The sequence below is a fragment of the Megascapheus bottae genome, chromosome 3, assembly GCF_031878675.1.
Source record: "Megascapheus bottae isolate mThoBot1 chromosome 3, mThoBot2.hap1, whole genome shotgun sequence".
NCBI classification, from domain to species: domain Eukaryota; kingdom Metazoa; phylum Chordata; class Mammalia; order Rodentia; family Geomyidae; genus Megascapheus; species Megascapheus bottae.
The window spans coordinates 63,939,023-63,956,032 of NC_143511.1; the positions used below are offsets into that span (position 1 = coordinate 63,939,023).

At 40.0% G+C, this 17,010-nt stretch overlaps 1 protein-coding gene across 1 annotated transcript in view; it reads left to right on the forward strand.

The window, feature by feature from the left end:
• Positions 1-16,779, forward strand: part of Nr4a3 (nuclear receptor subfamily 4 group A member 3) — a 43,086-nt gene extending 26,307 nt beyond the window's left edge. The window contains exon 8 of the mRNA XM_090330318.1: positions 14,448-16,779. Within this exon, the coding sequence (XP_090186444.1) occupies positions 14,448-14,695 (248 nt within the window). The 3' untranslated portion in view covers positions 14,696-16,779. The remainder of the gene's footprint in view (positions 1-14,447) is intronic.
• The last annotated feature ends 231 nt before the right edge of the window (positions 16,780-17,010 follow it).

Genomic DNA, 17,010 nt, shown 5'->3' on the forward strand with positions numbered 1-17,010 from the left:
ATGGCTAATGATAAAAAAATAGCTCTTAAAAGTTAAGAATCAGAAGCATAAATCATATTATCTCTATATGATCCCATTCTCCCTCTAGATATCTCTCCTTTTCTGTCTTTTGGGAGATGATGGATTATCAAGGTGGGGCATATTGAGCAGGAGAAAAAACTGTACCCATATCCTTGTAGCTGCTGAGGCTCAGGTCCTTTTTCCCCTCATACTGGCAGAGTTACCTGTTAAAGCTCATCCTCTTCATTCACACTGGATTCCAGTGAGGCATGACAGGGCCCGTGGGGGCTCTTGAAGAAGCGAGCCATACTTGTGACTCATCTCTGTCTTTTTGGTCAGGTCGAAGCACAGCCTAGGCTGTTGCTTGGGCTTGGATATTCCCAGGGCTGGAGGAAATGTCTTTTGGACAGATGACAAGGACATCTCCAGAGGCCCGAGCACACCTTCTGATACAGCACAGATGAGGGTTGGTTTGCCCAAGCATTGGTTACTGGGGTAGTTTGTTAATGAAGTCCAAAGTCAAGTAAATGCATGTGCTATAAAGAGGAATCAAACACCAGTTTGCCCATTTGGCCTTCTAAGCAGACTTTCCTCTGGTTTTTGGTCCTGAGTAAAAAATTCACTTATTTTATTGTGGCTGCCATGGATTCCAAGAGGGTCATTAATGAACTGAAAGCAAAGGCAATTTCAAAGAATATGGATTCTTTTTTTTTTTTTTTTTTTTTTTTGCCAGTCCTGGGCGTGAGCTCAGGGCCTGAGCACTGTCCCTGGATTTTCTCAAGGCTAGGGCTCTACCACTTGAGCCACAGCACCACTTCTGGCTTTTTTCTATGTATGTGGTGCCAAGGAATTAAACCTGAGTCTTCATGCATGCAAGGCAAGCACTCTACCACTAGGCCAAACTCCTTTCCCCAAAGAATATGAATTCTATTTAGAGAGCTTTGTGATGGCATATCAGAGCACCAGAAGAAAATAAGCATATTTAGGGCCCACAAGGACTGCAATAAAATTGGTCCTTTAGCTCCATTTCATAAGCATTTAGCTCTTCCTAGGACAGTTAAATATTCAAATCTGGAAATCATGGAATTTAGTTAAATAGATAAAATTAAAATAAAATAAAAATAAAATCTGGAGCCAGCCTTGACTCTGCAGAAAACAACCAATCCATTGCCATATCTCTATGGAAATGGGAATTGAGTCTAGTTAATGAGCATGTTGCTGACCTGATCACAGGTCCCTAAGTTTTTAGGTAATGACATACATTCCTGAAAGAAACAGATATGCAAATGAATACATATATTGCAGGGCATTGAGTGTCACATGGAGATTTGAGAGTAGAAACAAAGTACTGAGAGTGATGTTCTTCTCAGGAAGGATTACAGGGCTGGACATGAATGAAAACAGATAACAGTTCCAGGATAAAGTGGGAAGAGGTGAAGCTGGGTGCCCATGGCTCAAACCTATAATCCTAGCTATTCAGTGGGCTAAGACCTGAGGATCACGGTTCAGAGCCAGCCCAGGCACAGAAGACTGTGAGACTGTGAGACCAGGAGAACTGGAAGTGGCCTTGTGGCTCAAGAAGTAGAGCATTAGCCTTGAGCTGAAGAGCTCAGGAATAACACCCAAGCGCAGAGTTCAAGTCCTATGACTGACCAAAAAAAAAAAAGAGGTGAGAACTGTATAAATAAAATTTTGCTAGGATCATTGAAAAATATAGGTTGATATCATTTTTCTAGGAAAGAGAACACATAAATTGAGAATGATGGCAGATGCCCCTTGGTTAACAGGTTAAAGGGGTGAGGGGTAAGAAGGAAAGAACATGAAAAACAATCCACTCCTAGGTGAAATATGTGGTGCTTGTGTTGAAAGCAGTAGGCAGCCATGCCAAGGTGTGAACCAAGATCATGAATAGGCTTGTAGTTCAGAAAGATCTACCCTGATGGCTGGTTCTGAGCTCAAATCAGGGCAGGAAAGAGAGTAAGAGAAAAAATTTTAAAAGATGCCTGTAAGTCCACTATTTTGAGAGCTGAGACTTAAGAAGAGGCCTGTAGCTTTTTTATTTTTCTCTTTAAGTGGGAATGAATGGACAGCGGAGGGTAGGCCATGTGAGTGCCAGATAGTCCGCACCTGGAGAGATGGGCAGCTCAGTACAGTGCCGAGTAGGAAGTAAGAGGGTGGTGCTGGTCTCTGTTTCCCACTTGCCTGTGGGTTCTGTGGTCAGCGCTGCTCAGCCTACTTCCTGTTCCTGTGGGACTTGCTGGAGGAGGAGGTAGGAACAGTACACACATTGTAATCCAGCATCCTTGTGAGTGTGGGATCCCAGGTTTAACATGTATGCACGATTGAGTATTGTACTTTACCTCCCCAAACCTCAGCTCCCCTGCCCATCATTTTGCAATGAGGATAATAGCATCGATTCCATGAAGTAGCCATGCAGATTACAACAAATTGCGTTTGTGAGTGATGTAGCCAAATGAGATTCAGGGTAACTATTCAATCTGCTTATGTTTCTTCTTAGAGTGATGGTGACGGGCTCACTCCCACACAGTCAGCCACATCTGCCCATTCCCCTTGAAAACCTTGGCTAGTCCAGAATCCACCTGTGTTGTGAGGAAACAGATGGTTGCCTCTAGAAAGAAATGTGCTTGGTAACTTATTTTCTCTGACAATTGAGAGGATCAAAGAAGGACAAGATTGTTAAAGTAATGAAACTGCCCTTACAATTCACATAGTACATTATGGTGGTGTTTTAAGGTTTCCTTCCTTCCTCTCCTTTTCTCCTTTCTTCTTTCTCTCTCTCTCTTTTTCTTTCTTCCCTTCTTCCTTCCTTCCTTTCTTTTTGCCAATCCTTAGGGCTTCTACTCAGGGCTCAGACACTATCTCTGAGCTTCTTTTGCTTAAGTATAGCACTCTATACTTGAGCCACAGTTCTGCTTCCAACTTTTTGACATTTTTTTATTTTGGTAATTTATAAGAATTTGTAAGATAAGAGTCCCACAGATTTTCCTGTCCCAGATGGCTTTGAACTATAATCCTCAGCTCTCACTCAACCTCCTGAGTGGCTAGGATTACAGGCATGAACCACCATTGCCCCAGCTCTGCTTTAGGGTCCTGTTTTTAAAGGTGCTGAGGTTCTGTCCCACCAGGAGAATATCCCTCTTATCTCATTTCTGCATCCCACAGCACTGGCTTGGGAGTCATTGTCTGTAAGAAGGATTGAAAGGCACAGAGTCTCAGGAAATGGCAGAAGAGGAAGGGTTGTCTGGGAAGCAGTATACAACTGGTGTAGCTATTTACTTTCATTTGAATGCTGATTGCCATGAATGTTAGCTTTTTACAAAACCTCCCTCATCATTAGGAGTGACTGTGCAGCCAGCTGCTAGTGGCTCGTGCCTGTAATCTTAAACTGTTGAGGAGGCTGAGATCTGAAAATCTCCATTCAAAGCCAACCTAGGCAAGAAAGCCCAAGACAAGTCCAAGAGGCCCTGAATTTCAGCCTCAAGACTGGCATACACAAACACACACATACACACACACACACACACACACACACACACACACACACATACACACACACACAAAAGAGTGATTGAAGAATATCAGCTGGACTGTTAGAATTAGAAAAAGTATCCCTAGGGCCAGACTTGGTGGTTCACACTTGTAATCCCAGGAGGCAGAGATGGAAAGATTGTGGTTGGAGATTAGCCCAGGCAAGGGAAATATTCGCAAGCTCTATCTCAAAAACAAACAAAGCAAAGCAAAAAAAAATTTTTTTAAAGGTGTGCTTGGTTCTTCACACCTATAATCCCAACTAGGTTAGATGTAGAGGTAGAAGGATCCAAGGCTGGCTTGGGGTAAAAACTTGAAAGACTGCTTGCTAGAGGTCTTGAGTAACTGCAGAGAAAGAGAGAGGGAGGGAGGGAAGAAGGGAGAAAGAGAGAGAGAGGGAGAGAGAAAGCGCACAATGTACCCCCAAATAATTGTCATAGTTGTCCCCTCTCAACCCAGGGTTGAACCCATGAGAAGAAAAGAAAATCCTAGAAGTTTAGCCAGTCTAAGTCCTGGCATGGTGATACATACCTGTAATGCCTGACAAGCATAAAAGTTTAAAAATCACAGTTGAAGACCAGTTGGGGAAAAAGTCCACAAGACCCCTTGACAATCAATAGGCTGCTTGTGGTAGTCCCAGCAATGCAGGAAGGACAGAGTAGGATCATAGCCTAAACCAGCATGAGGGAAAATGTGAAACTTGAAAGGAAAAATAACTAAAACAAAGAAAGGGAGAGGGCTGGGAAGTGACTCAAGTGGTAGAAGCCCCATCTAACAAATACAAGATCCTGAATTCAAATCCCAGTAGAAAATAAAACATTAGTGTTTGAAAATTGGGTAATACTGGTACTTTAGCCAAACACAGCTTTCCCTTGTCCCCTCCCCCCCATTCTTTTCTTCCTCCTTGTCTTCTCTCTAGGCTCTCATGAAAAACTAGGTGAAGGGGTGGGGCAGGAAATGGTTTCTTTCAGATCACTCTCCCTTCCTACAGTCAGAGGGAGTTCCCCAGAGTTGTGGGTTTCAATTTTTTTTTTTTTTGGTCTGAAGTTTTTCTACCTAACCATTGCCTCTTACTAATGCCATGTCCCTGAAGTGATGGGCATGCTTCGCTTCTGGTGAGTTAACTCTTGTGTTAGTATCTGGCTTCGCTTAATTGTGTTTAGTGAACAAGACTTAGTCCTTGAAGTAGAAAGTGAATGTGGATTTGCCATCTTTTAAATATTCATTCACTAAGTACTATAAGCCTCATTTGTGGCCAGGTCTGGTCTGTGGAGATGAGCCACGTATGAATTCTGCTATCAGGAAGTATATCATCAACCAGGAAATCATATATAATTATTATTTTAAAAATGAACCCCATCTCTATGATTTATGCTCAGATCCTTATAAGAGACAGAATGTAGAAGAAAGGCAGATAGAGGTAAAAATGCTGGTCATAAATCACCTCTATGGTAGTAGCATATAGATGTGGAAAGACATTTCAGATCAAGGAAATGAGATAGTAAGAGTAACTCATGAGGGAAAAAAATGGGGGAAAATCATGTATGCTAAAGTTGCATTACACATGTATTAATTCACATGCACCATGAAATAGAGGGAAAAGGAAGAGAATGCAGGCTGTCACTGCCTGTGATTATACATTCTAGAGTGAGCATGACAGAAAGATATTAATCCACTGTGGGCCATCACCTCCCTGTCTCTAGTGGAAAGAGCTGAAAAACATATTCTGTTCAGAGACATCTAAAGGATTTTCGGAGAAAAAACTGATTGTATTAGATATTTACTTTATGGCCTGATAGCATGACCTAACTGCAGAATAACAATGCACTTTCCACCTAATAACAGGGGAAATAGGATTGGAAAGGTTATTTTGGGTCCAGATAACAAAGAAGATCTTGAATGTCCCAGTGTTCTTTGTGAATTACTACTCTGAAGGAGTGTTCCTCAGGGGGAAAATGTTTCTTTTCCACACTCAGGTCTTCTGTCAAGTGAGACAATGACTCTTCTCTGTGTAGACCTGTTTTTTTTTCTTTTCCCCTTCTGGTCTTATTACAACACAACCTCTAGGACTGGAGAGGAGATAGGCAGGTAGAAGTAGAAGTAGAAAATGCTAACAGCAACAGATGGCTGCTCTTGTCATGCCCTTCACCATCTGTCTTTCCAGAGCTCTCCTGCTCAGCTTAAGTGGCTACCTAGTTACCCTGTTTCTGCACCAAATATTGTCATCAGCAACACTGCAAGCAAATAAAATGTAAATTATGGAAGGCTGATATGGCTAGAGGGTGGAGGTGGGGGGGAAGAATCCCAGTATTTGGAGATTGGAGATGTGAATTTAAAAGTTTTTGTTTTTAGTACTAGGGATTGAACTCAAGGCCTTGTGCTTCGTAAGCAGGAAGCCACATCCCCAACTTGTTTTTACTTTGCTGTTTTTGTTTGTTTTTTGAGATAGGTCTTCCGTATGGCCTGGGCTGTTACCCTCCTCTAGGTATAGTTCCCTGTGTGACTGGGGTGACAGGCATGTACCACTGCACCCTATCATTGGTTGAGATAGTCTCGTTAACTTGCTTTTTATGACTAGACTGGCCTCGAACTAGTGAGACCTTCCCTTATTTCTGCCTCCAAGATACCTAAGATTACTAGCTTGAGTCAATGCACTCTGTTGAATTTAAGCTTTAAACAGACCCTCTCTCCCCTAGCCAAACCATTTTAGTAATGGATACTCATTACACTGAGTATCCATTTTCTCATTTGTCTTAAGGATAATACCTTATTAGTCTATTTGGGCTGCTATAACAAAAAATTCTATAGGGTATTAGTAAACCCAGAAATATATTGCTCACACTTAAGTCCCAGATCTTGTAGCTAGAGAGGTCTAGCTTTCTTCTTTGTAGGTAGTACCTTTATGCCGAACTCTTGTATGGCAGGAGAGGCAAAGAAGCTCCCTCTGGGCTCTTTATAAAGGCACTAATCTCATTCATGAGAACTGTCCCTTATGGTTGAGTCAGCTCCCCAAAGGCCCTGCATTCAGTGCTCTCACATGGAAGGATTAAATTTCAGCACAAAAATCTTAGCAGATAATGACGTCTATTTGTAATTGATAAACATTGAATGAATGAATGCATACTTTACAGAGGAAAAAACATTTCAGACAAATCTTTGCTGTTATTAATTCCTAAATGTCTATCTTACACACTTTCAGGAAGAATTAGCAGTTTTAAGAACCCATAAAAATTTGTTTACTTTCCCAAAATTGCATACATATAGCTCCTTAAAGAGTTTCTTTGACTTCTTAAGGTCAGAGAGAGTCTTTTTCCCCCCATTGTTAATGGGTCGATTTATTTTCCTTTAGTGTCTCTGTGTGTGTGTATGTGTGTTTACATGCTAGTACTAGTTCTTGAACTCAGGGCCTGGATGCTGTCCTTTAGCCTTTTTGCCCAAGATTGGTACACTACCACACAAACAACAGTTTCATTTATGTCTTTTTGGAGGTTAATTGGAGATAAAAGTCTTGTAGATTTTCCTGCTTGGTTTTGAACCTTGATCCTCATATCTCATCTTCTTGAGTTAGGATGGCAGGCACTGATACTTTGCTTTCCTTTAGTCTTTAAATACACAAAAACCCATGTATTGCTTCTGCTTTAAACAAAATGGTGGTTGTGATACATGCACAGTCTCACAGTTTATTCTTACTTTTTCTTGCATGGATTGCATTCCAAATATTTTTCCATGTCACCATTTTATGTGGAACTGGGAAGTTCATCATTCATTTTAAATGAACCTGAATACATTTACTAAAGCTCATTCTTGGCATTTGAAATATATACCGCTGCCTAAATAAAAATACAAAGGCAAGGAGGATCTTATTCATCTTTAAAATTTCTGTAGCACTTACAATGCCTGAGATGTAGCAAATATTGGTTGAATTGAATGGGTCAATGGTAAATATCCAAATATCTCCCAAATCAGGAAACCCTGAAGCCATTATTTTTAGCCTATGATTGTTATTAGAAAAAAATCTGAATTCCAGAGAACTGCCTTATTTAAATTAAAATGAATTCAATAAAAAGGTTTCTTTGAGCATCTGCCAGGCACACAGTCCCTTATTCTCATAAGAATCTATGGTCTTAGGCCTGGAGCTTGGTTTAGTGGTAGAGTGTTCACCTAGCATGCACGAAGCCCTGGGTTCGATTCCTCCATACCACATACACAGAAAAAGCCAGAAGTTGTGCTGTGGCTCGTGTGGCAGAGCTCTAGCCTTGAGCAAGGAGTGTCTAACAACAGTGCCCAGGCCTTGAGTTTAAACCCCAGGACTGGCAAAAAAAAAAATCTATGGTATTGTTGGAGAGACAGACAGACACGACTCAAGGTACAGTCAGACTGAAAACTGCACTATTACACCTCCACACAGGCTTCCAACTGACTTGTGGCTTCCTGACCTGCGTGGGATCCATGTGTCTGGGGCTGCCTATCAGTAAAGGATGTGACATATGTGTGACATGAGGAGGTGCAGTGACATGACTGCCCATAGAAAGAGGAAGTCCTATTTGTAGGTGCTTAGTTACAAGCTCATGTGCCTTCCAGGAGCTGTGCTGGACTGAGTTTTGTTTTTTGTTTTCGTCTCTGAGTTGGCCTGTGTCCTAAGACCTTCTCAAAAAGAGTAACTGCTTCGCCAGCCTGATAGCTACTAGCCATTCCTCTCCTCACCCCCTGCTCCCTGCCCTGAGGAAGAGAATTTGATGTTTCTCTTGTGGGCCCAAGGGGAAAGAACTGGGAATTATAAGATAACAAAATTTAGCTCAATAGAAGAAACTAAGACAGAACTACTTGAAATTGGAACGCGTTCCCTCAGGAAGTAAGTTCTCCTAGACTGAAGTATCTGATAAATGGAATAAACTGCTTTGGGAGAGTGAGTTCCTGCCTTGAGATCTGAGGCTCACAAACAGACTAGGGATAGTGTGAACCAAGCATCTTAGCACTAGCGTTGGCTAGGGCAGAGCTTCATACACATCGCTGGACATCTTGTTAAGTTGCAGATTGTGATGAAATGGGTATGACACTCTGATTTTCTAAAATCTCCCAGGTTAAGTTTGATATTGTTGATCTGGGATCTGTTCCCTGAGTAAGGGACAAGCGGATCTATGGATAATCCGGATATTCAGAAACTAATAATCACTATTCTTAAATGCTCAGTGCCAGCCTATGTGCCAAGGGATTTGCATGATTATTGTGATTAATGCTGGTTAGTAAATAAATTTGGAAGTACCTGATGTGGATTTTAGCAATAAGAAAGTAGAGAGACCAATTGGTAGCTATTTTAAAAAATCTACTAGTAGAATTTGAAGATTTGATTCAGAGGAACTTAGTAGTGAAAGAAAGACAGAATAGTGTAGGGCTAATGAGTGAAGTTCTGGGGGGTAGGTTAAATTAATTGGTGGGCCAGAAGAATAGAGTTCTTTGAATTTTTCATGAGGAGTAGGGAAGACTATGATACCACTCAGAGATGTGGCTAATTTGAAAGGGAAGATAACAAATTGTATTATAAATATAGAAGACATTCACAAATACCTATTCAGTGCTTGCTATATACAAGGCATTGTTCTATACATTATTCTATTTTATATGCGTTGTAACTCAGTCATTAAAAAAAAACCAACAAGTGATAAGGTATCTACCGCTATTAGCTTGATTTTAAAGATATGGAAAGAGACCCTAAGTCACCCAGCTAATTAATAATTGAGTTAGGACATACAGGGTAGAAATCTGTTTCTAAAGCCCCTCATATAGAAGGCTTTTGAGGGTGTTTTTGTTTTTACTGTTGTAAAGTTCATAACAGCTCCACATGCATTTACTTCATCAGAGCCTCTAGTATTTCATCATTTTTTTCTATGTCATCAGTCCTCCATTCATGTAGCGGATGTGTGTTGAGGGTCGGTGATGTACTAGGCTCGGTGCTGGAAACACAGAGTGGAGCGAATGCTCTCTGATCCTCAGGAAACATGCATTTCATGAAAAAGACAGGCAACTGTCCTGTGAATATCAGGTTTCAAAGTATCATCATGCCATGCAAAGGGAAAGGCTAGAGTACCACGGGAGAGATGATTGATACTGGAGCCAAAGAGAAAGAGATATTTCCTTTGAGAAATATCTGATCTGAGATCCAAAGGAAGAGTAGACCTTAACCTAATTAAAGAGGACAGAACATGAACACAGCCCTCAATGGCTCTGTTACATCACTTTCCTCCCCCGTCCTCTGCCTCTCCCACTCTTTCCTGTCCTTTCACTTGTGACATTAGTTGCAGAAATCCAACTACATCTTTAGATGGTGATCCCACACAGAATACTATATGTTTGGGCTGGGAGTTTGGCCTAGTGGTAGAGTGCTTGCCTAGCATGCACGAAGACCCAGGCTTGATTCCTTGGTACCACATACATAGGGAAAAAAAGCTGGAAGTAGTGCTATGTATAGCTCAAGTGGTAGAGCTCTAGTCTTAAGAAAGTCCAAGGACAGTGCTCAGACCCTGAGCTTAAGCCCAGTACTGGCAAAAAAAAAAAAAAAAAAAAAAAAAAAAAAGAATACTATCTGTCTATCTTCTTTTCTGCTTTGGCTCCAGTATTTAACATAACATTGCTAGCCATAGAACAGGCACTCAATGAGTATTTATTGAAGAAGTGATTAACCAGTGGTTACCCACTGGGCATGCAGAAAATAAGGAGGATGTGATACAGAGGCTAGTTTATTTGGGGATGAGGAAAAACTTTCTGCCAAGTAGAGATCTTTAAAGATGACAGCTTTGGTATCATAGACATCTTTTACTGGATTTTGGTGCCACTACTTGCTAAGTCTGACCTTGGACAAGTCACTGTAATTTTTGGAGTCTTAGCCTTCATGTCTATTAAGGGAATGATTATCCTGCCTAATTGACAAGATTATTGTAAGGGTGAGATAAAATAATTGAAGTAACAGAGTGCTTAACTATAAGGTGCTATCAAATACCTTTCTTTTAACAGGATAAACTAATAAAACTCTTAGTGTCAGCTGACACCTGAAATCCTCTGTAGACATATCTAGAGGAGAATCTTCTCTTAGGTGAGGATTTCAATCAAGTGAATTAAATCTCTTTCAACTTATACATACAATGAATGTGATCCATATATCAATACTTATCCATTTTGTGAGTTGTAATCTAAACTTTTGAACATAAAATTCTGAAGTACAGGGCTCAGGAGTCTGGCCTAGTGATAGCGTGCTTGCCTCGCATACACAAAGACCAGGTTTGATTCCTCTGTACCACATACCTAGAAAAAAGCCAGAAATGGTGCTGTGGCTCAAGTGGTAGAGCTCTAGCCTTGAGAAAGCCCAAGGACAATGCTCAGGCTTTGAGTTCAAGGCCCAGGACTGGCAACAAAACAAAACAAAACAAAAATTCTAAAGTACAGGGTATATATTAGAATGATAATATTATATTCTAAGTACATATATATATATATATATATATATATATGTTTGTTTGTTGATAGAGAAAGACCTTAAATGAAAATCTTCTAGGTGTAATTATCTAACAAAAGAGAAAAGCCTAATGTCTGATTCCCCCTAGGATTATGAACTCTTTGCAGCTCTGTTTGCCAAGCTGCAGGAGAAAGGATCCGGGGTGGGGAGGAGGGGGGTTCAATTAAATGTCAGTGATGGGGATTTTAAGGATTTCAAATTACTGGTGAGGTCCTAGACTTTTGGTGGCTCCCCAGTGATCTGAAAATCTTGCTGGCTGTAGGCAGGAAGTCTACCAGAGAGTAAATTTTATCTTTGCTCCTGTGGAAAAGTGAAGAAACCACAAATGCAGTGGCTGTTGTTCAAAACAACAAAGAAGGTTTGAGGTACCTTTGGTGTCTAACACGAGTGTCTCTGAATTCCTCAAGGAATTCCAGACCTAGGGTTGATTCAGCTGGCAGGAGGTATCGATCTTCACTTGAATTCACTGAATAAATAATGGTTGCCATAGTTATTGAGCAGTCACAACTGGCTGGAGAGCAGAGAAAACTCCACAGCCTCTTCTGTGAGTTTGGCCATGAGTAAGTCTGGCTGCCAGGTATCACAATTAACATCCCCCTTCCCCGGAAAGTGCTCCATTTCTTCATCCCAGAATCTCAAATACTGTGCATGACATGAGGCTCTGAAAGAACTGGAAAGCTTAAATTAATGGCTGGGCATTTTATTCTGAGGAACAATTCTCTCCCTAGCTCGTGAAGCTAATTTGATATAGATCAGAATTAATAGAATTCAGTATCAGCAAGATAGTGTTTGATCATATTACATGTACTAGAGGTCTAATCAAAGGGCAAACTCCCAACTTATAGTGTTTTAACATTATTATACAAACAACCCTAACCTGGCAGTTTTAAAAGAATGAGAAAAGGGTTAGCAACCGTAATATATGTCATCAAATTTTCATACTTGTCTCCTTTCATTCACCTGTATACATAGAGATAGATATAATCACACTTAGATACTATTTCCTTTTAGATACTATTCTGCTTTTTTATTCAGTATTGCAAATAGCTTTCCATATTGCCTCATAGTCTTCATATTGTCCTTTCAGACATCTGCAGAACCTTCCATTATATGGTCGTACCATTATTTGCTTCATAATTCTCCTACTCAGCAACTCTTTATCTTTCCCAGTGTTTGTTGATTTTCTTCATGGAAGTTGGTAATAGATAACACAATACCAAATGTTTTCATGCATACAATTTCATTTTTCTGTTCATTTTTTTTCTTTGGATAAATTCTCAAGAGTCAGATTACTTGGTCAGAGGCTATAAACATTTTATAACTCTTGAAATTTACTGCCGAATTTGCAGCCTGCTTTCATGCTTTGGGGGATATGGGGGGCGGGCATGGGAGGAGATAAAACTTTAGGCAGAATATCTCTGCAGGCATGATCTTTTCTTGAAGTCCACTCTTGGGTGCTTCTGAGATGGAAACACAAGAGCTATGTGTTCAGTAAAAAACCAAAATGGGAGATGCTGGTACCTGGGTCAATTAATGAGTAGTTTCCTAGAGATTGCAGAATCCTTCCTGGATAAGGCTGGAAATGAGGGGATGTTTTGTGTTTGTTTGATCTTACAGATGTTAACCACTGGTAAAGTGTCCTCCATTGTGCTGACTAACCCAGGGTGTAGCCAATGGCAGAATACTGTCATATAACACCATTTACTTGAATCTCACAACAGCCCACAGAAATGAGTTTTATTGTAGTCACAGTTCTTCTATCCATTTTTTGTGAAACTTAAGATGAACAAGAAGAGTACAGCAAAGACTTGTGTAACTAGCACTCTATAATCTCCATTTCTCTATACAGATGTTGAGCCTTAGTCAAATCAGATCACATAGCTAGTAAGTGACAGACTAGATTCAGGTTTGACTCCAAACCCAGGACTCCCTTTCTCTATAGAACTTACAAAAGATGAGATACTTACAAGTTATACTCTACTGAAATGCTACTCTGATTCTCTTGGTTGATTTTGTAATACAATTTAGCACATCAGATCTGAAAAGGGACCTTAGAGGTCATTAAATGCAACCTCATTCATTGACAAGGCCCTAGAGAAGAAGGAAAAAGTTAAATACAACTAGCCTAGCTAGGGAGATTGCTCATTTCCTGGTTCCCAGCCCTCTTTCACTTGGGATAAGAAAAGTGGAGGGGAAAAGTGAAGGGAATAATTACTTCCCTTCTCTGATTTCAGATAATTACATTTTGTAAGAAAACAACTTTTCTTACAAAAATATCTCCAATAAGAAATGAAATATAGCCGGGCACGGTGGCTCACGCCTGTAATCCTAGCTATTCAGGAGGCTGAGATCTGAGAATAGTGGTTCAAAGCCAGCCTGGGCACTAAAGTCTATGAGACTCTTATCTCCAATTAACCACTAGACAACTGGATGTTGTGCTATGGCTCCAGGGGTAGGATGGTAGCCTTGATCTGAAGAGCTCAGGGACAATGCCAAGGTCTAGAGTTCAAGCCCCAAGACTGACAAAAAAAAGAAAGAAATGAAATGAAATATAATAGAAATTAAAAATTCATTTCATTGTAGAAGGATGTCTTTTTGGGGGGTAGGTATTATAAAAGTATGGTATTCGTGTCTTTATACAGTATAAAAGGCCTACACCTTATCCTTTTGAATTCTCCTCTTCTTTTACTCTGTGTTTTTTCCATCTCCCCAGCAGGAGGAGAGAGTCAGGTGTAGGTCAATAGCTGTCTTGAGGAGAGAAACAAAACAAGGGGAAGAAAAGCTGGATTCTTCCCAGGGTTGATTAGCAATGAAAACCTAAGAATGCACTTTAGGAGTTAGCACCTAGAACACGCAGCCACCCTGCCTTCTTCAAGTTGAGTCTGCAAAGAGGGGTTATTCATTCACTAGCCTGGATGTGTTTTCACATCACTCTGGATGAAAGTTACCTACTGACAGGCAACTTTTGTGAAAGCTTGGCAGGAGAAAAGTGTGCAAAAGAATGAGCACTTGCCCTATCATGTATTCCATCAACTGTGTGCCAGGAACTGTGGGCCCTCCGAGTAGTGTCCACCTAAGTTCAGAAACACGGACCTGAATGGGATCCATGCCTTCATCGCTCAAGGAAACTGAGGCACACAAGTGAAGAATACCTACTCAAGGGCACACAGCAAGTTAAATGGCAGATCTGGGATTCAAACCTCCTCCCCCCCCCTCCCCCCCGCCACTGTTCATTCTATCTCTCAGAAGGGTGCTTTGATTACATAATGCCCTGTATTAGCTGGACAGAAATACAGACCTTGATGTGGGGGGGGCTCCAAGTGTCTTTAGATCTGCCTCCTAGCTGTGTCCTTTATTATTGTTGTTGTTGTTGTTTTTACTCCCTTTGTAGAACGACATGGGTTAAAGGAACCAAAGAGAGTGGAGGAGCTATGCAACAAGATCACAAGCAGCTTAAAAGACCACCAGAGTAAAGGACAGGCTCTGGAGCCCGCCGAGCCCAAGGTTCTGCGAGTGCTGGTAGAACTGAGGAAAATCTGCACCCAGGGCCTCCAGCGCATCTTCTACCTGAAGCTGGAGGATCTGGTGTCTCCGCCTTCTGTCATTGACAAGCTCTTCCTGGATACCCTACCTTTCTAAGCGGGAGCCACTTCTTTGCAAGCACCTGGGTTAAACAGTCAAGGGATGGGGTCTGGACACCAACTACTTTCTATTCTTTGTTCAGAGGACACACAGCTCCTTGTAGAAAGCAAAGACTTTGTTGTTGTTGTTCTTTCTGGCACCTTTCCTTGACAACCTAAATCCAGAAAACTTGCAAGAGTATCGTGTTGGAGGTTGTGTTTTATATTTAGGATTTGGGAGGGTGGGATGGTAACGGGGTAAAATTCATGAAGGTTTTCTAAGAAATTGCTAACAAAGCACTTTTGGACTACGCTATCCCAGCAAGGAAAAAAAAAGATAATATAAGTGTTTTAAAAAGCTTTCTGGGGAATACAGTTACAGTTGCTTAGTATTTAAAAACAAGAACAGCCAAGGGTTGTTCGCCAGGATAGGATGTGTCTTAAGATTGATCCCTTAAGAAAACATACATTTCTGTATCAAGGGTACGTATGTGGTGCAAACAAGGCAGAAATTCCCTTTTCTTAATTTCTTTATTCCTTGATTTTATTTTAACAAATAGTGAGAGATGGAAGATTACCTGCAACTCAGACATAGCAAAACAATAATGGCTGTTCGCTTCCATATACAAGTGCAATTTTTTAAAGTGCTGTCTTACTAAGTCTTGTTTATGAACTCTCCTTTATTTTATATGGGGAAAAAAAAGGAAGACACGCAAATGACATGCTGATTTTCCTAGCAAAGGCTTGGTCTACCTGCCCTGTAGAATTCTTCATAGGTATGGCCCATCTAATAGGACTTGAAGGCCATTCTCAATAGAATTAGATCCCTGCTGACTTTCTAGCTGCTCTGAATTGAAGAATCAGATTATAAAGTGTATACCATACAGTGGCTTTGGTTGTGTTCTAGTAACCTGGACAGCATTTTCTTGCTTTGGTTATATCAACTTATTGATGTATTTATTCAGAAGTCCAATGTATGTTTGGTGAATCAGCCAATTATTTGATCTTCAGCTGAGAAAAACCTGCAAATAAGTAGGAATTGGATCATACAGGGTAAACACCAGGGAGATGAAAAGATTTATATATATATATATAATTTAATTTTTGTTATTGACAATTTTGGAGAGCAAGCAAGTCTTCTTTAAAAAATAGTATTAATGTGAGTACTAGACAAGATTAGTAGGCTACGTTTCAACATTCCGTGTTCGTACACACTTTTGTATGTTTATACTGTTAATGCCATATGACTATAAGATAATTTGTTGCATAGTGTCCTTATTTGTAAAAAAATTTGTATGCACGTTATATTGTGATAGCTTTGCCTGTATTTATTGCAAGACCACCAGCTCTTGAAAGCTGAGTTACAGAATAATCAGATGGAGTGTTCACAGTGACTTGAATACACCAGTTAGAGATTGAGCAAAAAAAAAAGACCTATATATATATAATATAGCAGGTTACATATATATTTATAATTGTGTCTTTTTATTAACCATTTGTACAATAAATGTCACTTCCTGTGCCGTTATTTTATGGTTCATTTGCAGTGACTTTTAAGGCAGTACTGTTTAGCACTTTGATATTAAAACTTTTGCTTATGTTTTGCTAAATTCGAATAATGTTTGAAGATTTTTAGGTCTAAAAGTCTTTATATTATATACTCTGTATCAAGTCAAAATATCTTTGGCCATTTTGCTAAGAAACAAACTTTGAATGTCAAACTGATGTCACGGTAGTTTTTGTTAGCTTTAAATCAGTTTTGCTTTAGTCTTTTTAAAGGAAAAAATAACAAGACTATGCTGTTTATATTGTCATTAAATTATACAATCAAACAGATGCCAAATGAATTGCCTGATTGCTGCAAAGTATAACCCAGATAACAAATCATATCCTTTTTTTTGCAAGAGTCATGCTGATATTTGATCATGTATTATGTTTGTGTGAGCATTTATGCAAGATTATTATTTTTATATCAAGATGATAGAGTCTGGAATGTTAGCATGTTGAAACATTAGACTTGGAAGGGGCCTGGCTTGTCAACTAGTTCAGCTTCTTGAAATTCCCAGGGGAGAAAACTAAGGCCTGTTGAAGGATAGACTTAATCAAACAAAATCAGGACTAAGACTTTAATGCACCTTTCCATCCCCCTTATTCCTAGCTGTATCTATAAGTCAGTAGGCATTTAAACATAAATACTAATATTCACATTGTACCTGAAGATAACCATGAATAAAGTAGCACTTTTGCATTAATTTTTTAAGCTTATATGCAAACATAATACACATTATTAAATATCAGGAAAGCTTACATTTTGTACAAGATAGCTTCCAACCA